Source organism: Haemaphysalis longicornis, unplaced genomic scaffold, assembly GCF_048455015.1.
Source record: "Haemaphysalis longicornis isolate Haplotype H1 unplaced genomic scaffold, Haemaphysalis longicornis Haplotype H1 scaffold_1, whole genome shotgun sequence".
NCBI classification, from domain to species: Eukaryota; Metazoa; Arthropoda; class Arachnida; order Ixodida; family Ixodidae; genus Haemaphysalis; species Haemaphysalis longicornis.
In genome coordinates, this window is record NW_027526203.1 from 329,518,636 (window position 1) to 329,546,385 (window position 27,750).

General features: G+C 44.7%; 1 protein-coding gene across 1 annotated transcript; it reads left to right on the top strand.

Moving 5' to 3' along the window:
- Window positions 1–27,330, top strand: LOC144152097 (solute carrier family 25 member 16-like). Its single transcript, XM_077683311.1, has 9 exons — window positions 1–246; window positions 6,226–6,318; window positions 6,462–6,595; window positions 7,825–7,888; window positions 11,490–11,611; window positions 16,080–16,146; window positions 17,820–17,982; window positions 22,971–23,039; window positions 25,325–27,330. Exons 1-9 carry the CDS (start codon window positions 186–188, stop codon window positions 25,497–25,499), a joined length of 948 nt encoding a protein of 315 aa, XP_077539437.1. The 5' UTR covers window positions 1–185; the 3' UTR covers window positions 25,500–27,330.
- The last annotated feature ends 420 nt before the right edge of the window (window positions 27,331–27,750 follow it).

Consider the following 27,750-nt stretch of genomic DNA (forward strand, 5'->3'; position numbering starts at 1 on the left):
GCGCGCCAGCAGCTAGAGGAAGTAGCGGAGTAGCAGACCAACAGCAGACGCACCGAGTGGCCCGGTGACTTGCCAACCTGGCCTGCAGCATTTAACAGCCTCTCTCATTCGGCCGAAGATGCGTTTTATCCTTCTTTCCTGAATACTGCTTTGTGTATCACTTCGGGCTTGCAGTTCAGCTCGAGATGTCGGACAAATCCGAGCTTCGTTCTCCGAACTTTCTGCTCAAGTCTTTCTTCGCTGGTGGTAAGCAGTGTTCTGGTTCTTTCTTGCCTGGTGTACTATCTGTATGGCCGCGGTCCTAGATGTCAAGTTCATGGCCTTACATAAAAAAAGTAAACAGTGAGAGGGAGAGAGCGAGCGAGAGAGACATTGACCTCATTCCGTTAGCCGAAATTCCTACGATCTCTCGTGGGTCGGCTAGTTCGAATGCAAGATCCAATTGAGAGCAACGCAGTGTTCACAACGCTGTTTTTTTCTTGTGTGTCAGCTAATACGCTGATATCTTTGTACTCGTAATTTTTCGTCACTTTAAAAAGAATACTAAATCAAAGCACATGCGCTGTTAAAGGTGTTATGCGCGCAAATGTTTATTTCGCGGTGTGAAGTTCAGCGCAGAGAACGTTATGTTTATCAGCTGCCTTGCGCGCGCGCACGCCCATTTTCCCGGCTGACAGGTATAAACAGTGCATGTGTCGTTGACCTTCTTCTGTGGCGCAGACCGCCGAAATTTACGCATATCCACCGTTGTTGGTTCGCATGTGTTCGTTAGCTTATGCCAACGTGTTACGAGCTACAAATTAACGCTGTAATATCATTGCACTTGCAGTCTTTTGTGTGAGTATATAAGCGCTGCCTTTTACTTACTTTTAAGGGGAATTAAATGTTTGCGTACTCCCAGTTATTCAATTGCCAGCGTGATTCTATAGGCACCGACCAGTGATGCGTGTAGTTGCAAATGCAAGTCTGCGCTGCTGTTAAACATAATGAATGTATTTATGTAATGAGCAATTATCTACGTCAGGCAGCGAAAAAGTATGCGCATGTCAGGCTCAATAAATTATCCGTTAAGCAGCGCACTTGACGTTTAGTTCCTTGTGGACATGCCCACACCGAGCACAAGGCCATAGACAATGTTTAGGGATGGACCTCAACAGTCAATCGGGATGATATGTGTGTTCAATCTTCCCTTCCGCTAGCGGAAAAATGTCGGCATGCATGGATTTTGTGCCCTTCAAGAGTTAACCCTGTCGACAGGAAAACAGACCACACAGCTCGCACGTGCCACCGTCACCCTTTCCAGAGTACTGTTTCCAGAGAAGATAAGAACCGAACCTTTCACCGTGCGTGTGGTTCGTTAAACATGATAGGTATATGCTGACAGCATGCTTAAGGGACACTAAAGTGCAGGAACAATCAGTATCAGTAGCTTCTATCAGTAGCTTAGATCTGCTATGAAACAAATTGCTACTCACAGCAGCAGCGCGGTTGCTTGTTAACGCAGAAAATGCCCACAGTGTGAAGACAGGTAGTGACACGCCATACGCTTTCCCACAGTACGATTTTGGAGATTGAAAATTCGTGAGTGGTGAAACAGGGTTGGTGGAGCTTGCCCAAGCACTTTTCTAAAACAAGCAGTAAGTTGGGCAAGCATACACGTAAACGTACAATAAATGTATATGGGATACTACTGCAGGGAGCACATGCTTTTTAAAGGCACGAAGTTCAGCTTTAAAACATTATTAAAGGGACACTGATGTGTGAAAGAAAGTTGGCCTATACCGGTAGATTAGAGTTGTGAATATAAATGTACAGTATGCAACACCCTTGTCTATAACACTGAGTTCAACTTCAACTGGTTACCTCTCAAAACTGTGGACTCAGACTTGTCACAAAAGATGTTGAGGTCAAAATGTATGGTCACGTCTTCGGACTGACACAATAGTTTTCTTCAAATGTTCTTCAGCCGAGGCAAGATAAGGCTATAAGTACAAAACCTGCGTTACAGACAAGGGTGTTGCCATCTGTACCACTCGCAGCAGCATAGAAAATGCTGCTACGAGAAACAGAAAATGCCAAAAGCTTAAAAACAGGCGTTGATGCCCCATACACTTTTCCACGGACTTTGTGACATTGCACACTGCAAATGCATGGTGGGACAGGCATGGTGGAGCTCGCCTAAGCATTTGATGATGATGATGAAGTGGTTGTTGGGGGGGGGGGGAAGGGGGGACAGAGGCCGGTAACTGTCTGGCGTTACGCCGACACCTCAACCGGCCGTAAGCATTTTCCTGAAGCAAAAACGGAAGCAGCAGGTACATGCAAATGTAACATGAATGTATGGGGGAACTTTTGATGGTCACGCGCTATTGAGGAGACACAAACCACAGCTAGCACACATCATAAAATATGATGCCGCAGCCCAGGTGTTAGGCTTTGCTTTAGTTTCGATTTCATTGAAATGTTTCGTTTTGCATGCAAATGCAATCAAAAGGCGCACGCATGCGGGTGAACGCGAGAGCCTACCTTATCTATAGGCCACTAGGGCGTTTTTACATGCAACAGCCAGCAGCAAAAGCAGATATTATTACCATGATCAACCAGAAATGAGACGGCGGTGAAATTATTCCATCAACTGCAAACGTATTTTCAACACCTGCTCCTAGGTGGCACCGTGGCACCATGTTCTGAGCATTCCTCGGCCAAGGTAACCAAAAAAAGAAGCAAGGCAGATAGAAATTAATGAATGGAGAGAAAAAATGGAAGCTAAAACGTCATTAGAGATGTACAGGGCTGAGAAATTGGACATAAGAAAAGGAAAATTTCTACGTAATTCCAAGGGCAGTGCTTTGATTTTTGAGGCTAGATCAGGTTGCTTGAGAACTAAGAGCTTTGTGGGGAAGTATACAAAAAATTATGGGGTATGATTGTGGTCTACGGAAAAGAAACAAACTATGTGGCACGTAGTTTTAGAATCTGAGTGTATCCTTCCAAATCTTCAAGAGGGTAATATTTGGTTTCCAGAAGCTCTAGGATGTAAGGGTAGAACAGAGGGAGAAAACTTCCAAGGCTGCCGAGGCGACTCAAAGATGAATGGAATGCTAGTGGACGAAAAGCAGGAAGGGGAATAACGCCTAGGACAGCTACCACCTGCAACAGGAAAGGAAAAGTATTTTGTGCCTGCCCTCAGAGCAGCGCTAGTATTAAATGAAAAGTATGAAACATAGATATATTAGTTTTTCTTAGTAAGATGACACGTCATCACCCTATTTCAAAGGGGATACCACTATAATTCAATCAATTTCAGGAAAGCTTTGCTGACATTATCATTTCCCGCCAATAAAGACGGGGTGGGGGGGCTTGGTGGTTGATTTTTTTGTATGCCACCACACGATGACAACATTGGCCGTGATGAAAGCAAATGCCAATGAGGACAAGTTTTCAGGAGATGTCGGCAATCAAGTAATATCGGGCTTGGCTCGCTCTGACCTCTTTGTGACGTGCTGATAAGCATCACGAAAAAATGGAAGGGAAATGGTAGAGAGAAATTCCAGCTCTTTATTTCTCAGTAAACAAGGCATCTTTGGCTGTCGAACAAAAGCTGCAAAATAGCAGCTACGGAACGCGTAATATTTCAGCTGAAAAAAAAAGTTGTTCAGCCTGTAGTGTCCCTGTTTTGGTTGTTTGTTTCGATTTCGGTTATGTTTTGCATTGTCCTGCATGTACAATTGCAAGATTTATGCGGGAGAATGTATTTTGACCTATTGCCCCTTGTTTCTGTCGGTGTCTATTTACATGTAACCAGTGGCAAAGAAGTTGCTGGTGCAATCTCGTGATTATTGATGCAATCGGCTGCATGACCTATCTGGCCTTCATTTAGTGGCTAGTTTCCCTTTAAATGATGAAAGCATAATGTGTCAATACTACGTGCCCTTGAGGATCTGCGTAACTACAAACATTATGCAATGTAATTCTCCTCAGCAAATGTACATTCTCTTTTATTTGCCAGTCCGGAATAGTTCTGAGCAGTTTTGGGGGCCGTCAAGACTGTTCGCGCAATAGAACTACTATGGGGAAAAACACATGCGGAGCCGCTCTGGAGCAGTTCTGAGCAGTCCAGAATGACAAATGATGAAGCCAGTAGTGTCTACACCAGAGCAAAGACATCTGTGAATCCACAATCAGGCAATACAGGTCAATAAAAAAAAGATTGAAACCACCTCAGTTTTGAATATCCGGCAGGTAATGCTCATTCTGCAAGTTAAAGGATGGGGAAAGATACGTACCTCCATCACAGGGCCCATCTAACATGTGTACACCATAACACGAGTGTCAAAAAGCAGCAAATGTACCAAAGGTATCCAGTTTCACTTGCAGGGAAAGTGTGTAGTAGTTGACCACTACTGTGCTCCCTACAAATTGTTGCCTTTCTGAACAAGGGGCGCCTGTATGACAGCTGTCCTTCAGGGTGTTAAGCTTCTTTGCTTTCTTACGTTGTCGCATTTTGCAATGCACTCCTGGGTGCATATGTAAACGTTCGAATAATCCAACATTGATAAAAATGTAGTCGGTCAGTGCCTTGAGGAACGTGAGATAATGACTCCAACGCAAACTGAAAATGTCTGTGTTTGAAATTTCGGCACACAGTAAAGATCCCCAGGTGGTCAAAATTAATCCGGAGACCCCCACTATGGTGTGCCTCATTACCTGTATGGCGTCGGCGCATTAAATTTCATAATCAATCGGTCGACTCCAGTGCATCTTGCATTAAATAATGACAATAATGTGCATACATAATGCTTTACATGCCATGTGGAATTAGTCTCGGTTGCCGTAGAAACTGCACATTGCTTTACTATGGCAGTTATTTCAGCTGTTTAAAAGGCTAAGGAATGGTTTGTGAATTCTTCAGGTTCCTGGAGCATCAGAAAAACTTCTTGTAACCGGAACTGTCCTTGCCAGTTTATGCTTAGTAATTACTGAAAAAAAGAGCAGAAAAGGCTAATCATTGATGCACTGGGCTGCATTGATTGTTTTGCTGTGTCTTTGTAGTCCCTAGGCAGAAGCTACTGTAGGAGTAATGCATGGGAAACATAGATGCCAGATTGTGCCCTGAGCAGCCGTTGACTGATGATGGAGGAACAAGGGAGGTATGAGGGACGCTAAGAACATGCGATATTCTTAGTCCTGTTCCTTCTTAGTGTGCACATCATCTTTGTTTACATTCGTTATTTCTAGCCATGATAAACTTAAGGCCATTGAGGTTGGTGATATTCCACTTGTACCCGCCGCGGTGGCTCAGTTGCTAAGGCGTTGCGCTGCTGAGCACGAGGTCGCGGGTTCGATTTCCGGCCGCGGCGGCCGCTTTTCTGATGGAGGTGAAAAGCAAAAACGCCCGTGTGCACGAGATTTCGGCGCACGTTAAAGATCCCCAGGTGGTCAAAATTAATCCGGAGCCCTCCACTACGGCGCGCCTCATCGCCTGCGTTGCGTCGGCGCGTTAAACCCTACAATCAATCAATATTCCACTTGTGGAAGGGATTCGGGAATAATACCCACTTATTCGTATATAGCCACTTCTGAGCAGTATCATTCCAAGAGGGCTACATCTGTGACATCAACCAGGAACATTCCTTCTGGCAGTTTTATGTATGTTTGAAGTCAAATGTGCCATAGTGCAGACGCGTACAAGTGCAGCACAAAAGCTGCCTCCTCGCACCTTAGAGCTTGCAGAATAGTACATACAATAATGACCCCAGCCATGCACTGAACAAAACTGGTGAGAACAGGAAACTGGCTTGTGGTTGTGCTTCTACGCCATTGCTTGGTCTCCTTGGGTCCTATTCCCAGAAGGCTCGAGGTTGAGCAAACTTGTGCCAACTGGGCTCTGGCAAATCCTCTGTACATAATGTGGTGCGGGAGTAGCGGGCCTGCCTCTTGTGGGGTTTCTACTGGTGGCCTCTTCCTCAAGCAGGCCCAAGTTTCACTCAAACTTGGGTTTTCTGTTGGCCCGCTACTACTGCATGAAATTGTGCAAAGGGACCCGATCACCACAGCTAAGTTAGCACGAGTTTTGCTATATGCGTGCAAGCTCCGGCCTTCTTGAATACCTCCCCTGAACGCTCACTTGCTTCGGAGTCTAAAGTGCAAATGCACCTAATATTGTTACTTTTAATTTTTTATTTTCTAACCTACCCCCCCCCCCCCCCCCCTCGACTGTTCCAGGTGTGGCTGGCATGTGTGCCAAGACAACAGTAGCTCCACTGGACAGAATCAAGATACTTCTACAAGGTCATCAATGTCACTACAAGCATTATGGTATGGATATCTTGACTTGACTGAAGCAACTAAACTCTCTGTAACTTGAACCAGCGAACAGATGATGCTCTTCACTTGTGCCAACATCCGTTGCAGTCCAGGTGCGATAAAGGCATCTCCATCTCCCCTCTCCCTTTCCCAAGGAGTGTTCTCGGGACTCAAAGGCATAGTGCAGAAAGAGCAGTTCCTTGGCCTCTACAAGGGCAATGGAGCACAAATGGTCCGCATTTTTCCCTACGCTGCTGTACAGTTTCTCTCTTTTGAAGCCTACAAGCGTGTAAGTGTTGCCTTTTTTTTTCTTTGCATTCTCAAAGGCATCAAGTCCCTGACGCCATAATGCTAGCCAATTTTAACTACATTTTTGTGTGTGTGTGATACGTCCCGATTTTGATAGGGTAGTGGTTTGTCCATTATGAACAGGATAAAATTTGTGTCTACTCCGCTAACTCTTATGCCTTGCTTATTACAGTGTGTGCTTGAAGGGTGCTTAAACACGTTTTTGTCTTGTCAGAACTGTTCGAAAAGCATGTAAAATGTGTTTGTCTTGTCAGAAAAGAGAAAAGATGCCATGTCTCCATAGTTCGCCATAACAGTGCACCAGACAATACCATCCATGGTATTGCCCGGTTATGTACTTTTTTTCTCCCATTTTTGATAGGCATACACGTCACTTTGCTGCGGTGTGCAGATTTGATTCTTGCACATTACATGTGGGCAAATGCAAAAATGGTCGTGCACATGTGATTTTGATTCACATCAAAGAACCACAGATTTAATCTTAAGCCCTGATGGTCATGTGTTGGTTTGTTGCTGTCTGGCTGGATGTGTAGCCGCTGGCAATCTAGCTATGCAGGGATCTGTGTACTGTCGTTTGACATATCCTGGTAGCTGACATGGATGCACCACCAACTGTGGCTACAGAAGTGATCCTTTAAAGTACTTGGCATCAGCTGTAATTCCACCAGAATTTTTTTAAGCTATCACTAAAAGAGCACTAGCATGGATGTGATGTTAGTGGGGGCAACACGCCTTTTCAGGGTGTCCAGACAGAGATTTTCATTATTTTAGCACGAAAAACTGTTAGCCTGGTGTGTACAAAAAAAAACTTTAAATTAGGCCATGCATGTCGCTTCAGCCTTGAAAACTGTCTTTATTGACATAACGCATCTAGCAAGATTTGCAAAAATGGTAGAACCTTGTCAGATGGCAAGGAAAGCGAGCAGTTAAAATATTTCATTTGACGAAATTGTTGCACTTGACCTGAGTGCTACTTGCTAAGACTGCCCACTTTGAATGACCAAACAGCCGTAGAGTTTTATTTCATGAGACTCCGCAGTGTTGCATTCCAGAAACTTTGTTTTATGTAGCTAAGCGCAACACCCTTGCTACTTGCCTAATGGTTTAGCATTTCTTGCCAAAATGTCTAGCACAAAGTGTAGCTGCAGAAAATTACTTTAAAAAATCACTTCATATTACCTCATGGTCGTTTATTTTTTTTTTTTGCAGGTTATAAGGAATACTTTTCAAAACAGCTCTCATGCAAGCAAGTTTGTGGCAGGCTCATGTGCAGGTATGTGCCGTATTGTATTGTAAAAACAAATTCAAACTATGTTTGCCTGGTCTGGTATGAATTAATGTTTTATTTTGCCACGCACCCTTTATTAACACCTGAAAATATATTCAGCTCCCAGCACTCACAGATTGGCAGAGCAAGGGCAGAAGCTATATAGATACACTTTCAGGCCGGTGGGGAACACAAGATGAATGTGACGTGTAATTACCTCCACAGCAGGGTGCAACACAGTTTCGCAATATTGCTTGCCATCTGGCATGTCTGGCAGAGGTTTGGCTGACTCTGCACCTGCCAGCTTGTCAGTCGCACACGTGCCCAATAGCTTGCAAGAATTTTTCTATATGCGATTCTTTGGTGCATGGTGCCTTTACGAGGCCAACAGACGGAAGCAGAGCGAGGTTGTCGTGAATAACTGCAGTTTTATTGCTTGGAACGTTTGAATTGTTCTCTACCAAGCAGTGATTCTCACTTATCTGGGGCCCATGTTGACTGCCATATTGAAAAGAAAAAAAGAGGTCATTGTCCGTGTGGTCACAAAGGTATCCACTCGTGCACGCGTTTTATCAAATAGCTAGACAAACTCGGTTTTGAACTCTTGAATCATAGATATTTTTAACCTTTGCACATGTTTAGGAGAGAGAGATGGAGAGAGATGTTTAGCATCCTGCAGGGTTGTTATTGTGAAAGTCCTGGCCATGAAAAGAAGCCATAAAGATGTGCATGCACTGCAGTGCAACCAACTTTTTGCATCTCTGCTGGGGCTTAGCGAAAGCCCCTTTATTTTTTCTTTATTTTTGTCAAGGAAAGGATGCAGGTCCAGTGCTTCGCCAAAAACGAAGGTTTCTGAGGACTCCAAAACGGTTTCAAAACTTGTTGCATTACGTGAAAGGCATTAGCATCGTTCAATGACAATTTTTTAAAGTGCAACATGTTACTGACAGCGGAAGTTGATACAGGATTGTGATGGTAACCTACAATGTGTATTAAACCTGTAGTAAGGAAAATGTGTGGTGCATAGAATCAGTGTGGGTTGCATAATTCACTGGTGCTATTAAGTCAGCTTTTTTGCACAACAGTGCAGCTCTTCAGGGAGTAAAACCCACAAAACACAATGGAGTTGTTGAATGAAGGATTTCAAGGGGCTATGAAGTTAAAGGGACCGTGCAACACTCTTTGAGCAGTGCAAGTAAATCCGCGCGACGTTTAGATTACACTGCCAGGAATACCTGAGCCAAATATTTCACGTGCTCGTGAAGCGGTGAGCGCACAAATCACTGTGAAAGACGCGGAAAAACCAACCGCTCTCTCTTCAGTTTTCCTCATTATGCACCCCTGGCATGGCCTAAACGACGTCATTGAGGCCATGGCTGTCCATTGGCTGTCGCTGGTCAGCTTCACGGCTTATTTCTCGCATTTCCTGTGACGATCCGCCGTCGGTGGCGCTGTGTATCAACCTCTTCTATGCCTGAACCTGTGCGCACAGTTTTGACGTTTCTTTTGGGTTTTGAGTGACGAACTCAATACTCCCCTTTCAACCAGACCACTCTACAACAAACATTTATTGCTTCAAAAACGCCCTACCAGCCTGAGCACGCACTTCCGAGCAGGCAGCGATGCCTGCTTTTTTGTGGCACCAGAACGAAAATAGACTCTTTCACGTTTCGGAGAAAAGGAGAAAACTCCCTGGCCTGTCATATATCGAAGGCCTCCGGAGAAGACGCCGCGAGCCGGCCCCCCTCTCTGGGAGAGAGCGTGCAGCTTCCGTCGCGTTGTCCACGGTTGAGTTGAGAGGGAACAATTGTGCGCGATTTCTCATCGCGTGTAGTTTCGGTGATAGTGAACGGATTTTCATAATTCTTGCGGGAGGAGGTTGCTGGGATAATAGACTTAACCCCAAAATACATTTCGAGTAGTCGATGTTAAGTGCTGCAGGGTCCCTTTAACATAACATACAAGCTTGCTTTATTAGGGTGCTTGTACTTCACTACAGTTTTCGTCAGTGGGAGACGATGCTGCTACCACTGAGGAATTAGTGTTTAAGGCACAGGTTTCAAGTTACCAGTTTACTGCACCAAATATTAGGTCACTGTGGCAAACTTGGGGGAGCAGGCAAAAATGGGCAGTCAGTACACTGACTGAACGCCACTGTGAAGAAGCTGGAAGTTTATAATCCCTAATCAAACCTAGTAAAATCCAACAGCATTTCATTCATTCATCTACCTGGCAACAATTAAAAACTGACACCGACCATGAATATTTATAAAAACCAAAAAGACGTTTCAACTCCCATATGGGAACGTTGTTCACAATAAGCTGAGGGTGCGAAAGTGATCCGGTTAGGTTGGCTTCATTATGTGATGCCCACGTCACATCTTGCCTACATCACATCTTGAAGCCAACATAACCAGATCACTTTTGCACCTCAGCTGATTGTGAACAACGTTCCCGCACAGGAGCCGAAACGTTTTTTTTTTGGTTTTTATAAACATTCATGGTCGGTGCCAGTTTTTAATTGTTGTAATGCATTTTCCCGACCAGACGGGCTTCTGTCCAACTCTTGATTTGATTCATCCATCTATTCGATTATTGATATTAGAGCATTATTTTTTACCTGTGCAAGCAGTGCACCATATGTTCATATTTTTTACTAGGATGTAATAGTAGCACTCTGCACTGGTCCGCACGACACTGCACTCATCTGCAGCAGTTTAGGTAAAAAAATGTATCCACTGTTAGGCAAAGGATGGAGGGCATAAAGATTATACACACAGCAGCTAAAAATCTGCAAAAAGTGCATATAAAGCAGCGCACAATGTCTTTTTTTTTTAATACTGAGTTCTAGCTGCAAGCCCACCAAGAAGTATTTCATTCAATACTCGCTTCATTTAATCAGGGTCAGCTAATCGCACAAACTGGACTTTTAGCTTCACAAGTTGAGTGCAGAAAAGTAGCTAGGGAGTCTCCACCTTTCCTCTTGTTTCCCCAATACTATAACTTATTTTATTTAGGTTCGAGTTTTTCTATTAATTTATGTGGTCCCTTCTAAGCACAAGCGCACATGGGAACCCCCTGTCTTATTTGCTATCATCTGTCATTGAATCGAATGCAATGACCCGTAAAATGCAGAACGGGCTTCCGAGACTTGGAGTGATCACATATGTTAAGTGCATGTCCCCAAGAAGTACCGCTGTTGGTTTAAGCAGCAAAGAATAAACTGGGAACAGCACCGTTTGCAGTCTTTCAGAGTTAATTCACATCGGTGTCAAATACTACCATTTGATCTTGGAAGTGCACAGGCACAATCAGTGCGAATGTCGAGTGCCCCAAGAAACCAAGATGTACCCCACAACCAAGCAGAGAAAGGGTGTAGTGGTGGACCTGTTACGGTCATAATGGGGTCGTTTATTAGAGGTATAATCTTACTCCTTTCCTCAGCAGCTTCACCCAAGACTTGGCGATTGAGATTTGCAGTTTCCTTATACTCGGACTTTGCCTTCAAGGTCAAGACTTTGTGATGGAAGTGCCGGGTATCTGTTTGGCTGTCGTAAACCTCGTGAAGGCTGGCAGGGCTGCAAGGTTGCCCCCGTGCTGTGTGCAGGTGTGACGGCCGCAGTGACTACTTACCCACTGGACATGGTCAGGGCAAGGCTGGCATTCCAGGTGAACGGCCACCACATATACACTGGGATCGTCCATGTCGTGACGTCCATTGTTAAAACGGTGGGTACTCACTTTGACTTCCCTTCTGCAGCTAGATTGTGTATTCACTTCATCACATTAACTTCCGGAGCGCAAGCACAAAACAGAAGGTTTCGTTCTTCCTTCAACATAGTCTGTCGGCCGATTGCATAACCAGCAGATGCACTTGGGGGTCAAAACACCTGACTCTTTTTCAGCCTTTCACCCTCAATTGAAGGGCAATGCCCCCCTTCTTCCCCCCCCCCCCCCCCCCCCCAAAAAAAAAATAACACTGCTATGCATATACTTTCATGCTATCAATAGTTAGTCAGGGGGGCTGGCTTTGATATGCTAGCATGCTTAAACCAGGTATATTTGTCATCATCATCAGCAGCAGCCTGCTAAGGTCCACTGCAGGACGAAGGCCTCTCCCATTGACTTCCAACCGCTCCTGTCCTGCGCTGCTTGAGTCCACGGTTTACCCCCGAAGTTCCGTATTTCATCCCTCCATCGGGTTAATGGCCTTCCCCTTCTTCTAGACCCATCTCTTGGTATCCACTCTGTTACCCTAATTGTCCATTGGTTGTCGGTTCGTCTCACTACATGGCCAGCCGAAGTGAATTTCTTTTAAGGGCAAAGACCCTTAGGGGCTCGGGCTGTTGGCATCTCATGTCGTCGTCGTAACCGTCGTCTCGTGTAGTCACGGTACTAAAACACCGGGACACTCGTTTACACCTTGCGGTAGAATGTAACGCGTACTAAAAAAAAAAAAACAGCGGGACACTCGTTTACGCCTCGTGCTGGAACGCTTTGTAGGACACTCGTTTACTCCTCACGCTCAAATGCTTCGTGCTTCAAAGACACGAAACTTTTACTGCAAAGCTGTATAGCTCTACCTCCCAACGGTTTCATCGTCGTTAGCAAAAATGCCAAGGCGCGAAGAATACGCTTATACACTGCATGCTTTGCCCTTCTCCAGGTTTCACATTAGTGGAGACAGCCTGGGATTTCTTTTTTTATTTGAACTATGATACCGTCAACTCTAGTTTGTTCTCTGATCCATGTAGCTCGTTTCTTGTTCTCAAGTGTTGTTCTTAACATTATTCATTCTATGGCCTGTTGAGCCGACCTAAGTTTTTCCTATTTTCATGCCTTTAAAGGGCCTTCCCAACTTCCTCTTTAGTTACTAGGGGGAAGTCGCAAGTTGAGCTTGCATTCTAGTAGTATCCCCTAGTCTAACGTCACTGGCATACAGCCTGGTGTAGAATTGTTCTGCTACCTGAATAATTTCATTCAAGTTGTGCATAATGTTTTCCTGCTCATCTGAGATCATACATACATCCTGCCTTTGCCGATGGCTAGCTTTCTCTTAGTTGCTTTCTAGCTTCCCCCTATTTGCAGCGTTTTCTGTATTACTGCCATGTGATATGCACAAATGTCTTTTGTTTTATTTCTGTTAAACAGTTTTAAAATCTCGGCTAATTCAATCCGATCCACAGTACTTGACACTTTCATGTTCTTACATTTGGCAGTTAGTTCCTTCATTTTCTTTGTTAGTTTTCCAGTTTGTTCTGTACATGTTGTTTCTTTCATAGCTGCTGCTGATTCACCGAGTACCGATGTTAGGTAGGTTGTTATTTAGCCTGTCTACACTTACTTCGTTCTGCTCATTAAAAAGCGAGAATTTGTTTTAAAGAGTTATTTTAAACTCCTGCGATCTTGGTCTGACAGATTCCACGCGGGGTTTCTTAGTTTTCACGAGTTTCGTTCTTTAGCTTCTGAGAGTCAGCCTTAGCTTGCATCTAACCATCCTGTGATCGCTGCTCCAAATCTTGCTTAGCACCTCTACGTCTTTCATAATACCCAGGTTGTCACTTAAAATGAAGTCAATTTCATTTTTGGTTATACCTTCGGGACTTTTCCATGTCCAGTTCTTACTCTTTCAATTGTAGAAGAATGTGTTCATTAACCTCAGGTTATTTCTCTCTGCAAATCCCACCAGTGTATCTCCTCGACTGTTGCGATTGTCTATTTCGAAGTTTCCCGCTGACCTTTCTCCCATTCGCTTCTTACCAACCTTTGCATTGAAGTCTCCCATCACAATCGTGAACTGCGTTATTGCTTTCCTCACAGGTGATTCGACGTCCTCCCGTAGAAGCTACATACGGCCTCATCATCATAGCTGCTTGTTGGCGCGTAGGCCTGTACTGTGTTTAACCTGTAGCGCTTGTTTAGCATGATCACAGCAACCGCAACTCTCTCACTAGTGCTGAAAAACTCCTGCTATTTCTCTGTGGATTGAAAATCCCACCCCCTGTTCTTTCTTCTCTTGGGGTCTACTGTAGCACAGAATATGCCCGCTAGTGAGCTCCATGCAGCCTTCTCCTGTCCTTCTAACTTCGCTTAACCCTATAATATCCTACATAATGTCAGAGAGAGAGCTCTAGTAGTGCAGCTAAGCTTCTCTCGCTAGACAGAGTGTGTGCGTTGAACATTGCCAGGATCAAGCTCCAATGGCGGCCTGTCCGGACCCAGAAATTCTTAGCACCCTCTGCTGTATCGCTGTTCTAACTGCTGCTGTGGACTGGTGCTCTGCAGCTGCTGGGGACTAAGGACCGAGAGTTGAATTGGTCAGTCATGGGAGGTGGCGGCCAACTACTACACCAGGGTGGCCAGATCCTTCTCTAGTGAGGAAGTGCTGTTTATGCCCCTAAGAGCCTGCCTAACATGGTTGAACCTTTCTAGTGTAGCCTCTTAAATATCCGGGATGGTGGTTACTTCCGGAGAAGGCAGCACTCCATACCTGCGTGATTGGGAATAGAGAGCCAGACGAAAAATAGCGAGAGGATTTTCTTGCCAAAGACGTTGTCGCGCATGCCCATAGTGATACTGAGCCAGCATTTGTCGGTTTTGCTTTTTATATGCGCGGTTCTGAAGGAGTAGGCTGACGCGCTGGCTTACTGATGAGATTCACTGACGCCTGGCTGTTGGAAAGGTAAGGCACTGCCATGCTCAAGTGTATAGCTACGAAAAAATGGCTCGTTTGAAGCTCAGCTGGCCAAAGAGAAGCTGAGCTTTTTTGCTAGCATGGAGCTCTCTGCACTGTACTCGTATATAGTAGGCTGCAAGTTATCTCTCTCTGTAAAAGCTGCAGGCCGGTGCTGATAGCATACGTAGGCTTTGTCGCATTACATCTGGGATCCTATTGCTTCATCTTTTGGCCCAGTAACACACTTCATGCCAACTTGTGGACTTTTGACCTTGTAAGGCTGACCACTGAAGCAGGTGGAATAGAAAAAAACTAAATACATTGGACTGTCAGCACTGTTACTTATTCAGCTGCTTTCTGGCTTGCTTGTTCCTTACTTTTCTCAGGCCCGTCATCTAGCTAAGGCATATTTATGTTGTCTTAATGGCAAGCTTCTGTGAATTTCACCAGTGGAGAGGTTTGGAAACAGTAGGGGCATACAAAAATGTAGGCAAGATGTGAAGCTTGAGAAGACCGCAAGGTGATTGGTTTACCGTATGTAAATTGGGATCCAGAATGCCCTCTCTTCCTGTCCCCCATCCTTGTCCTAAGTAGTCAGTCTTAGAACCATTGGATAAGCAGAGGCGTGGCATATTTAGTATCTCTGGTTATTCTAATCTGCTCTTGGTCTTGAGAAGAGAATGTTGGACGAAGCTGCTAGTTAATCATTTAACACTGTCTGTCACAACGTGCTGCTTTGCCCTTTTGTTGTGTTGCCATTTCTCGCCATATCTAATCAGGGGGACGGATGGGGAAAGCTCCAATGACACTGTCAAACTACTGGCCTCTCAAGACTCGCACAAACGGCAAAATGACGTCGGGGAAACCTTAATTGTGCCGCTTGTAGAGATAGTCAGAGGTGCGCGACATTTAGCTTGTGTTCTTTCAAAGTTCAAAATTTCAGTGTCTACAATTATTAAAAATTAGTGAATTACAAGCACCGATTAATTCATGGCAATCGGAGCAGAAAACTAGAGGGTTGCACTGTGTGGGTTTGCTTTAGAGCGCAACTGTTAGGCATCTGTCCTGGCTTACGCAGTGTCGCCAGTGCAACCGGGCAATGTGAGGAGTACAGAGGAGGGTGTAAGAGAGCGGAAAGGAAAGCAGGGGAACAGTGCACAGTTATTCGTACACTCCTCCCTGCTTGTGAAACAGCGGAGCCGACCCCATCACCAAGGCTGCAACTATGGTTACGAGTTGAGTGCACGCGTCTGGGGGTGGTTCATTGCTATCGTAGTGTGTAGAATGAAAGCAGCCCAGCCCTACGAAAGAAACATCAGCGGTGTGTTTGTGTGTGAGCGTCCCAGAGCCAGTTACCTTGGGTGGTGCAGGAATGGTCGGAGCTAGTTGGTTCCCTATTGTTTAGCCATTAGAAGTGAACTAACAGCATTTTTCTTATGTCGCAAATTTGACTCGGCTGTTTTAAAATTGCATCGTGCAGGAAATGTTGAACTTGTAAATACTCCTTAATTTTTTTTGCAGGAAGGTGGCATCCGAGCCCTATACAAAGGTCTTTCCCCCACGGTTCTTGGAATGGTGCCCTATGCTGGTGAGCCTGTAATTGGACTTGTTGTACGTTGCGTTTCCTAACGGAAGCACTCGACTTGTTATTGTTGTATGTTTGTATTTTCTGCAGGGATTTGTGATGTGATGGCTATTTATCCACCCCACTGAAGTCTATACAGTGGTCTATACAATACTGAACACAAAATTGTACGTGAAGTTTCAGGTTGTGGTAGCTAGCTGTGATTCTGATAAAGTGGAAGACAAAAAACACAAGAATTCACTGCCCAGTGAAACAAATTGTAAGTTGTTGCACTAAAGGCCTTCGCTAATTTGCATCTTGTAGGTTTTGTTAAACCCCATACTTAGCGACTCTGATAGTCAACTGGCCAGTTTGCTTCAGATGAAAGCCTGACTTTCGTGTAGCCCTCTCGGCATTTAATGTGCGATTTTTCAGGCACCTTTTGCCACAAAATAAACTTTTCCCTTTCTCATTTTTCTCCCGACAATTTGATGATTCATGAAAAACTAGAAGAAAGCAAGGCACCAGTGTGTTGTAGTGGCATCCGATTACAGGACCGCCAAGTACTAAGCCATTTGAACTCTCGCATCCTGTGGTGCTTTGTGGGGGACCATCAGGAACCAATAGGTCAGCATGCTGTGACAATGTAGGTCTCATGGGAGAAATGTTTGCATTGTGGACACAATGATTCTCGGGAATCCGGTAACGCTCGCCAACATGACAGCCACCTACAAACAGCGAAAAGCTGGCCCTGGTCACTCGTGTGAATGAGCTAAATGGGCTCCATGTGATCGCCATATGCTGCAAAACCTTGCACTCTCACAATTTTTTTTTTATACTTGTGAGGGGCACCTTATTTTAGACAAGCTGCTCGCAGTGCTTTGTTTTTGTTTTTTTTTCAGTGAGCTGATCTATTGATCCAGTGTTTTGTACTCTGTGTACCTTAAAATTTTCATCTGAACTTATCTTGTTGAACAGAACTACAAGATGTCTTTCAGTGAAACATGATTGAAGGGCCATTAAAATGTGTTACGCCTGTCAGGAGTTTTATTTAATTGTGGCTTTAATAGCTGGTAAACTAAAAAAAGCTTTCTGGGGCAGTTGTTTCATTCAAGTTGCTATTCTCTTTAGTTGGTTTCTGTGAGATCTTCCCTGTTCAGTGAACATTGTGAAGTAAAGCGTGCCTGGCAAAAAAGAAGGCAAAATATGCATAAGTGGTTGTACAGTGGTGACTACCTTAAAGCCTAACTGCCTCCTATCAGTGTTTTTCTGTGCTGTGGAATTCAAAGCATTCGCTGAAAGGTTAGTTTGTTGAAGCTCTGCTTAAATGGGCATACAGGAAAACTTTTTGCGCTACGTGCTTCTGAGTTGGCTGATAACTAACAGGTGTACAAGGTTTCTTGTTTCGTTCCCTTTAAAAACGAAATACTAACCACCATAGAAGATGCTTTTGCTCAACTTGGAGTGAGAAGTGAGAGTAGGTTTCCAGAGTAGTGGTGCAAGTCAGTTCATTCCAAGTGTTCCCCTAAATCAAGCCTGTTTAGCTGAAGTCTTCGCAAGTGAACTTGAGTCGGCAACATGGTCAGTGCCCGACGGAGCACAGTGCCTGGTGGTGGCAGAGAGCCACCATCAAACGACCGTGAGGCTTGTTACAAACACTGCTTGGCCGACAAGTGCTGTGGCCCCTGTGTGTGCAGGGTTGTCCTTCTACGTGTTTGAGCGCCTGAAGGCCCTGTGCCTGGAGGTGTTTCCCAACACGTGTGGCCGTCCCTACCCTGGCAACACGGGTGGCATTGTGCTTGTGATTCCTGCCAAGCTGCTGTGTGGAGGCTTTGCGGGGGCCATTGCCCAGACTTTTTCGTGAGTACTATACCTCTTGATTACCACAGGGACTAATATATGCTTTTCTGGCATTTTCGCCGAGCTGAACAAGCCACGCAAGGCTTGTCTGCACTTGCCCCCCTGCACTTGCCCCCCTGCACTTGCCCCCCTGCACTTGTACAAAGAACAAAAAATACCATGCGACATTCGCGGCAGCCGCTACAACTAACAGCAGTGATGTGCATTCGAGATGCGATGTGAAGATGGGAACTCGAACCAGTTTCGGTTTCAATTCTGTGAAACAATGTGCTTGGCATTCGACGTTATCATTGGCTGGTGGGCATTCTCGATATCTCTGGAATCGGCATATCATGCTTCTGCCATGTTGTCGGCTGTAAAATGTGTCAGATAAGCCTGCCAGCATGGCTTAGAATGTCAACAATCATTAGCCAAGGCGTACGCAGTCGCTGAGGGCCCTCCATGTCACCGGAGACTCTTGAATGCGAGGTGCTTGGCCCCCACCTTTGGAGCTTGCCTAGCTCATGTCTTTGTCCTATGAGGCGTGTTTACACCAGGCCGAGAGTTGGTTGGTTCAGCACTGTGCCCGCAAGCAGTCGATGCTTATGTCAACACCACTCCAACAAGACCTCACCAGCGTGTCAGTGTCAGTCTGCACGCATTCTGCGAACTCACTCGTGGAACCATGAAGGGTGCAGTGCAAAATGGTGAATTCAGTATAGAAAACATTACCAAAGAACAACTTCAAAAAGAACTTCGAAAAAAAAAAAAAAAAAAACATTTGCTATCGGAGATTCGAACTTGCGCACTGCAAAACATATGGACCCAGTGCTCTAGACCACTTGGCCATAACTACAGCAGTGTCAAGGGAGAGAAATATTAAGTACTTATATCGTATAGTCTGTTTATTTTTCTTTTTTTAGCTTCAGCATTCCCAGCAGCTTAGATGACTATTGCTTGAATAACGCTCGTGCAGGAAGCATCCCCCAGATTCCCACAAATATCTCATCTCTAGCGACTGCATTCCTTAGGCAGAAAAGCAATCGCAAATGTGTGGTCGTGCTGCTGACCGCTGTGCTAGTTCACCCAGCCCAAAAAGTGATTCCTGCACTTAGGTTTTTTTTTAGGCTTTATAATAAATGTTTCGGTTGATTTTAATTCCTTAGTACCTATATTAACTTGCTGACTCTTCTCCCACCTTTAATTGGCCTTAGATTCTCCTACTAGCATACCAGTCAGAGAAGCATTGCATGTGCGCTTGTGTGGAGGTACTTGGACTTCATAGACTTTACTAAGATTAATACAGTCTCCAAGCTATCAAACTCAAGGCAAATTCTTCCAAGCACAAATCGTGTCATGGCTTAGTTTCAACTGAGCGAAAGATTTGCGACAACCCGCTGGCGGCCGGCCAACTAACTCTTTCAGAGGGTCGGCGAGCCGTGCAGTAGCACAGTCACGTCAAGCAATCTTGAGTAACTGCCATACAAAACGTCATATGAAATCAGCAAGGAGGATGCAGAGAGGAGAACAGCACTTTCAAATTGATTTTTCTACTAAATAAAGTTGCGTAAACGCTGAGAGTGGTCGAAACTTGGCCCAGGGACTCCAGACTGTGTGCAAGTACTCTCACAATTTTTACAAATCACTTCAGTGTCCCCTTAAACACCTGACAGGCCTCGAAGCTGGTTGCTCTTTGTGTTCGTGTATGCGCATTACACCAGTTTCACTTACTATGCGATTCTTTGTGCATTTTTAAAATTTACCGACGACTGTAAGCTGCTTTGGATTTGCATCTAGTGCCTGATTGTCTGTTCTCTGTTCTATTGTTTCTATATCATGTTAAGATGCACTATGTGTTTAGTGCACTTTTTTGTGTGACTTATGTAAGGCCCCATTTTTTTCATTTCTGTATGGCAACGTACATTTTTCTGCATACATGAAGCGGGTGCATATTTTGCACATATTTTTGGGATCGTTTTTCTATAACAGGGCAAGGCAAAACTGCTGAGCTTGTGATGACAATTTGCTGAGTTTACAAATAGATAAGGCCCTTAATTTTCAGATATTCTTTTTTAAATTCGAGTGAAAATTGGTTGCTGCTTTGAAAGTTGTGGACCAGGAATAAATGTGGTTTTAAATGCTAATGTCTTTCAGAAGTTTTATTTTCATTACAAGAAAGCATTATTTTAGTGCAATTAAAACATTTAAAAAATGCAAAAATATATCGCACAGGTTATGTACACAATAGACCTCGTAACATAAAAATGAGTCATCTTCATCATGCTGTGACTGAGGGCTGCTTCTGTTCGTAATTGGGAATTATGTTGGTGCAACATTTTGCTGCAGGGCAGTGGGAGTGTGTTGCATAGTTTCCTCTCATATTCTTATAGTTGTTTCAGTAACTGTATGTGTGCTCACGCTAAGCACACTTGCAAGCCAAGTTTTCAATGATAGTCTGATTTAAAATGGCCAAATGATGCACCCTGGCAACATTTGTAGTGTCTAGTCAAAGTTGCCATTAAATAATAATTTTTCTTTCAGGCTCCAGACACGTCAAAAATTGAAGGGGTAATATCCGGTTAAACTCGATTTTTATGAATCTGTTTTTGGGGTGGGGGATTTGGAGTGAAGGATCTTTCATATACAACATCGTCTTGGGGTGAAATTAGTGTATTGCACCAAGATGGCGAGCTTGGGTGAGTTGGTACTCATTCATACGCATTCCAGTAGGAAACGAGTGTTTCCATAACTTTCTGAACTCTCACCAATCAAACATGGCAAAAACAGCGCAGCTAGAGACAGGATGCAAAGGAAGAAAGACACAGGGCTAGCGTTGGTGTGCCTTTCTTCGTTTGCGACTCCTTCTCTAGCTGTGCTGTTTTTACCATGTTTGATTGCTCCAACCGACTAGCCCACATTCAAGCATTGACAAGTACTCTCACCAGCGATTCTCACACTTGCAAAGTCGAAAACAGTTACTTGGTGGCCTTGTCGTGCTGTACACACGGTGTACAACTTTCACACCAAGAGGCTAAATGTTTTCCTTGGCACCTGACAGATAATAGCAGGTTGAGTGGGCGTTCATAAGAAAAATTGACCTCGTAGCTTTTAAGAGAAGCTGTTGCATAACCCCTGTTTTTGTTGCCTTCACCATCATGACTGCTTCTTAATGCCTAGGAGGTACATACTCGTCAAAATTTCCTTTAGGCCACGACAAAAGTTTATGGGCCACAAAGAATCACTGCACAAGTTTAATGTTCAATTATGGCCGCATTGTTTCATGACAGTAAAAAAGGCCCTTTCTGCAGCTTTCCGGTGTGAAGCATTTCAGTATTGCTTGTTAGGTACGCTTATATTTTGAATACCTGTTACTTTTGGCTTGCCCAGGAACTTTTTACAAAGACTGTACATAGTCATGTTTCCAGTAATTTATGGTTTGTCTGGTTGCAGTTGCATACATGCTTCTCCTGCCATGATGTGGTCCACATGTTAGATAAAGAGGCTTTGTTGTTAGGCGGCGCCCGTCCTGCCAACTTTCTTGCTGTTTGAAACCATAAATGTTTAGGTGCATTTTGTCTATTAAAAAATATAAGCACTGCAGTATTTACAATTTTCACTCATAGCATCTCCTACACCTTCACGGAAGTGTCTGCAATGCACTAGCCCCGTTATCTGCTCTCTCCCCCCCCCCCCCCCCCCCCCCACCACTTTTTTGTGTCATTTAAAACTTCTAGTTAGGCTTTTTATTGTACCTAAATGCTCAATTAATCATACAGAAATGCTTCAGAAGGCCTTTCGTAAGTGTTCGGTGGCTGTTTACTGGGAATCTTTGGGAAGAATGGGCAAGACCCATAGACGGACCACCTTTTGTTCTTTGTGCAGTATAGCAGCCACCTGATTCAAGTAATTTAGTCATTGGATCTTAATTAGTTGCATAACTGGCATTATGAAGCCTTTTCCCAAGTTCTTGTGAGCAAATCAGGAAGGCTAATAGTGAAACCTAGCCTAATCTTATTTCAGATGTACAGTGAAACAAAAACATTTGGCCCCACCTTGTTCCCCGAAAGGCTGTGCTTGGCATACAGGGCGGTTCGCCTGTTGCTGGCAAAAATGTTTGAAGACAAGCACATTGGCCCAAAATATTATGTCCCACGAAGTTTCACTCGTTGGTTGGTTATAGCAGCAACATAAAAAGGGTGTCACTTGTGGAACACTCGTAGATACAGTGAAGTGCTTAACAGCCACATTACGTCCAGAAACTGCACCACGATCTCCTTATGCATCACCATTGTAAAACATATGGAGTGGAACATTCAAAGTGGAGAACCATAAGTGAGATTTTCCATTTTGCCTTTCACTCTACTGTTTAGAGCAAGTGTTTTGAGGCTGTAGTGTGTGGGTGTTTCACTGCTAGCCCCACCCTGTACAAACTGGTATGTACTGTAGTACATCAAACTTCACCCGCCACTGTGGCATAGTGGCTAAGAAGTTGGGTTGCTTAGAATTTAGAGGCAAAATGTGAAAAAGTGTTCCCCAAATGTCCTAAATTAACCTGTTTGTGCCCCACTTATAGGGAATATCATAGCCTAGGTGTAGCATTGGTGCGCAAAATCGCAATTTGGTTTTTGACATTACGGGTTCAGCTGGTATAGTGATAAATGTTGCTCTTCATGCTTCTGGCATAAATACTCTGTAGAGCACCAGTGCTGCTGTTTGTGAAGTTTGGCAGTGCTTGTACCAAAGCATGTGGCAGTTTCGATGCTTCTAAAAAGGTCGGCTAGTGTTGCCTGCCATCCTCAACGTTCCAACCCCTTATGCTTTCAACTCGGCAATTAACAATTGTTATTCAGTTTTTCTATAGCCGGCATGCTTTTTCCTCGTCACTGCTGTTGCGAATTTTTGGGAAACCTTTCATTTCAACGTGGTGATCATAGCTGGTGCAACGACCAGGCCGCCTGCAGCTGGGTGAACTGTAAACTTTTGAATGCTTGCTTCTCTTCTGCCTACAGCTACCCTCTCGATGTTGCCCGACGACAAATGCAGCTCAGCATGATGCACCCAGAAATGAACAAATACAGGTAAAGTAGCTCTCGTAATCTCACTAAGCGGCTCTTTTATGCATGCAATGTTTGTCGCTTTTTTCGGTGAGCTAATACTGTTCAGCTATGGCATTTGGATATACAGTTAAACCTGCATGTAACGAACCTCTGTGTAATGAATTCCTGGATTTAAAGAAATTTTTCAATTCCCCATTGCCAGCCCTATTGAAACCCATGTTTTTGGGACCTCTATGTAACGAAGGCATTGCAGCGGTTAACCTTGATGTTACGAATTCGCTACGGTAATGAGCAATTATTTTTTCCACTTTTCTGAAAAATCGTTGGATATATTCACTAATTTAACGAATTTTGCTCTCGCCACAAACTACCGTGCGTTTTCACGAGTGCCGTGTCGGTTAGGTGCTAGGCCTGCCTGTCGGCGTGTAGTCGCGCATCTCTACTGCTACCTGTGGTGTCGGTTCATCGGTGATGATTTATACTGCCAGAAAGCGAAAAGTTTTGTCTTTTCAAGACAAGCTGACAGTTTTAAATGCAGTCTCTGCCAGCGAGAAAGAACGTCGCCACCCGGTACAGTAACCCAGCTGGCACTCTCTCGCCAATTTTGAGTGGGGAAAAGAGCATCAAGTTCACAAAAAAGGCATCCTTTCAGCATACGTTTGGTCATTGAAACCTTACTTCTTTGGGGTGCCGTGCAGTGATTAAGTTTGTCGGAAAGCAGCAGGCGGAAATCGCACAGTTTTTCACAGTCAAATAACTTCTTCAAAGGCGAGTTCACCGTCACTGATGTCCAGCATTTTGGTTTCATTTCTACTTTGTTTACGCGAGCCTTTACTCGAAACCTGCATGCAATGAAAAATTGCGAATTTTTGTCAACTTCGTTATATCCAGGTTTAACTGTAATGTGGTTTGTGCGTAACTATAAGACACTAAAATTAATTTTTCAGAAGACTTAGAACACTAGCGTACAAAGACAAAATAAGGGACAGTAGTACGTCGTTATAATGAACACTGTAAACTTCTGAGCTTCACCGCCAGGCATGTCCGCGTGATTGGCATTTTCGCTAGATGCTGAAGGTGTGCAAAAAAGCCTAACACGTGTATGCTAACTCTGGTGCATGTTTGCGTGAGTGAAACTTCTGGTGTAGTGTATGCAAGCCGAAAGAAGTTTCCTGCTGATATGGTGGCATGAATGCAAAATCGAGAGTTATTACTTGTTGGCCATGCTTCCCGTAAAGTACTGGTCGTACTAGCCACCGAAATGCATAGCCTCTTCTCAATGACTAGAGGGACTGCAGTCAGTCGCATATACTTCCTGCATTCACAGCACGTCGAGGAACCCACATTTGTTTTTGGCAGTGTATGCCAAACCTTTGTGCCATTTCTTTGCCATCTTGTTGTACCTTTCATGCGTAACTTCTTGTACCATTTTTATTACTTATCTAAACACTCAGAACTGTGGAATTCTAACTGCCTAAGTTTGTTAGGGAGGTGGGAGGGACATATTTTAGCAGCTCTATACACAGTAAAGCAAAGGTATTTGTATTTCAAAATATTTGATTCGATATACAGACCTTTTTTTGTGTGTGTATTCAATATGCGGTCCCAAATTTGATATTTGCACTTCTCTGATGCTGGCAATGTTAGCCTAGCAGATGTGGGTGATAGAAATTTCATCATCATCATCATTTATTGTACCCTTAAGGGCCTCTTGCGGGGTATTACATAAGGGGCGGGCAAGTACAAAAATTCCACAATTGGTGATGGTCGATGGTACAGGCAGTATTATAAGCAGTATTGCAAATGTTAGCACTTGCACACTGTTCACTGGGAAATCCTCCCACACACCTGCAAAGCATGGGGACAATCCTTTGGTACATACGACGCTAGTCTAGCAAGTCTGTGGATAAAAAGTACTGTTCAGCCCTGGAAGACTCCGTGAAGGCTTTCAATAATTGAATGCTACACTAGATTTACAAACGACCGCAGGCAGAGCATGTCTCTCGGATCAAGCCACAAGGAATGCTATATGGGACGCTGGTGTGATTTTTAGTCGCTGCTGGCAAAACGGCACTGCTTGCTTTGCAGCAGCTGAAAAAAATTGCGTCCAGTTATGACGATGTCTTGGCTAAACTTAAGCCCATTAGAATATTAAAGATGGCGGATCATTTCTGGCAGTACCTTCTGGCCGCGTCAATGCCGTACACAGGGGAAGCTTTTTGCCCGTCCTAAAACAGCGAGTGTTCGACTGCAGGGAGACCAGTTGGTTGACCGGGTGTGCTTTCCCCCTCCCCTCCTTGGTGCAGCAAGAGCCTGGTGAGCACGCTGACGCTGACCCTGCGTGAGCATGGGGTCTCCCGGGGCCTCTACCGGGGCATGAGTGTCAACTACCTGCGTGCGATCCCCATGGTGGCAGTGTCCTTCTCCACGTACGAGCTCACCAAGCAGCTCCTGGGCTTGGACACTGGCCTCGACTCGTGATCCCCTCGGGGCTGCTGCCCTTGGGTCCCTCCCTCCCCCCACATCTGACAGTGGTGCACCCCTCTCGGTGTGCCAGCCAGTCGTGAGCAGGGGCTGCAATGTTCAGGCGTGCACACGAGTCCGTAGCTTCACCTTTGCAGCCAGGTTTAGCTGCCCGCAGTGTCTGTAATACAGAGGCGCGCGTTTGCCAAGGGGCTCACCCCCTTCTTGCTTTCTGTCAGTGGAGGGCTGTTACTGCCGAGAGAAAGAGTACCGGTGTGTGCACGATTGCACTGGGCAGGAGGGAATAGAAATGATAGTAGCCGCGAAGGCGTACATTTGGACAGATAGTGTGGGCCTGGGCACACGATCAATTCTGTCTTTGGACAACGCTCATTCTTTGGCACTGTTAATGTAGTGGTGACAACATGGTCTGCGTTATACAGTGCCACAAGCACTTGGCCTTTTCAAAGTTGCTGCATGATCCAAAGAGAGGGAAGAATTTCAACTTGCGCACTCGTGTGCACGTCCTTTGCCCCCTGTCATGGAGCATCCTGATCGGTAGGTGCAGCACTGCCAGAGTGTAGCGTTGAAGTGCAACTGCATTATTTGTGATTTTTATATTTTACGCATGTACACGGGAAAACACTATCTGATGTTTGAGAGCTTAACAACAAACAATGTCTAGGCCATGTTTGCAGCGTACAAACATCGCTGCAGTGTTTTGGTGAAAGCTGATCCTCGCTATTTTGAGCAATCGTGCGACCAGTTGGAAAATAACAGTGCGACCAGTTGGAAAATAACAGCATCCCAACCTTCCGGTATCGTGTAAGGCACAGTCATTGTGAACTTGCGGCAGTGAAGTGGGCAAATAAAAACAAGCAGAGCCCGTGCTTTGCACTTACACAGTTGGCAACACGAGGGTGCACACCCCAAAACGCCCTTCCCTGCCTGCTTCCCCTCCAACATATTTTCGACACCTCTGGGTGCGGTTTGATGTGCAGAACTTTTCTTCCCCCACTGGAGATATGCTCTGGTGTTTTACTTATTTCAAGCCATAAAAATGTGTCAATGGTGAAGTGAAAATTGCGCATCTGTGAACAGCATGTGCTTCTTTTCCACGTGCTACCCTGGCTCTTTCTGTCCTTCGCTAGGGCCTAGCCTACCGTTCTGAACAAGGTGCATAAACTGTTACAGTCCATGGAGCAAAAGTCACTTTAATTTTTCTTTCCCCGTTGGGTGATTATAGTAAGAGACACACACCGGCAACTGTTTTTCCACAACCTTCCCTCAAAGAAAGTGCTCCTTCTTAATGCTCATTTTTATTCTGGTTCAAATACTTGTTTGCACTCACTGTGTTCACAAGCACTGCCTTGACAACAGTACCATTTAAATTGCCACACTGCTTTGCCAGTGCCACCGGTTTGGCAGCAAACGATTCTCACACTGATGTCTGCGTTCTGTGCAAGCAGTTTCACCATTTTTACTGCTTTGCTTCAGCGCGACATTGACTTACTGGCTCCGTGTTTTTCTGTGTTACTAGGCTGCCCTCTGAAATGACATGGCTGCTTGCATTGCCAACAAAAGGTTGTCAGACTCTGTGCATGTGTAGTGCGCAATGCACACAGTTTTGAATCAGTGGATTTTACTCTGGTTGAAGCAGGTGTGCCAGATGAATTGTAATAACCAATTCCCAAGACATGCAATCCAGTAATGCACTTAACAAGGCTGAGAGAGTAGCTAATACTTGACTACATTAACATTCCTCTTGATAGCCCGTACAATCAAATGCACAGTTGGACTCTGCACTTTGCTGTATGTATATGAATAATAAAGACTGCATATGAAGGCACTGCTTGGTGAGCTTCCTTACTCCTGGCACGCAAGCTTCCCATTTGCTTTTCACAAATCTCAGTATAATTAACCTTGTGTTTTTCCAATCTACCATTACAAAATGCATGCAGCTTCTTCCTGCACACCAAGTGATCGCTGTAAATCAATGCAACTTAAGACCACCAAATTATACATGTCAACAGCATTTTTTTTTTTTTTTTTTGCTGCTGCGAGGTTGCTGGTTTTTAACCTGCATCAATCCGAAGCCGACACCAGCAGTACCTTTCCTCCTGGAGCTGTTTATGACATGCACCCAGTGAAATCAAGCTGGTAGGAGCTGTAAAACTGCATGCCAGGGTTGACTATTTGGGGTTTTACTTGCTGGTGCCTGCCCAAAGAGTTCAAAACTTTCAAAATGCACCGAGTATAAACCACTTTG

Bases quoted from the DNA above. Each gene is read 5' to 3' on its own strand.
- LOC144152097 (XM_077683311.1), top strand. From the start codon at position 186: ATGTCGGACAAATCCGAGCTTCGTTCTCCGAACTTTCTGCTCAAGTCT. The intron at 7,889-11,489 runs GTATGTGCCGTA...TGCTGTGTGCAG, and splicing joins TGTGGCAGGCTCATGTGCAG to GTGTGACGGCCGCAGTGACT. The intron at 23,040-25,324 runs GTAAAGTAGCTC...TCCTTGGTGCAG, and splicing joins CCAGAAATGAACAAATACAG to CAAGAGCCTGGTGAGCACGC.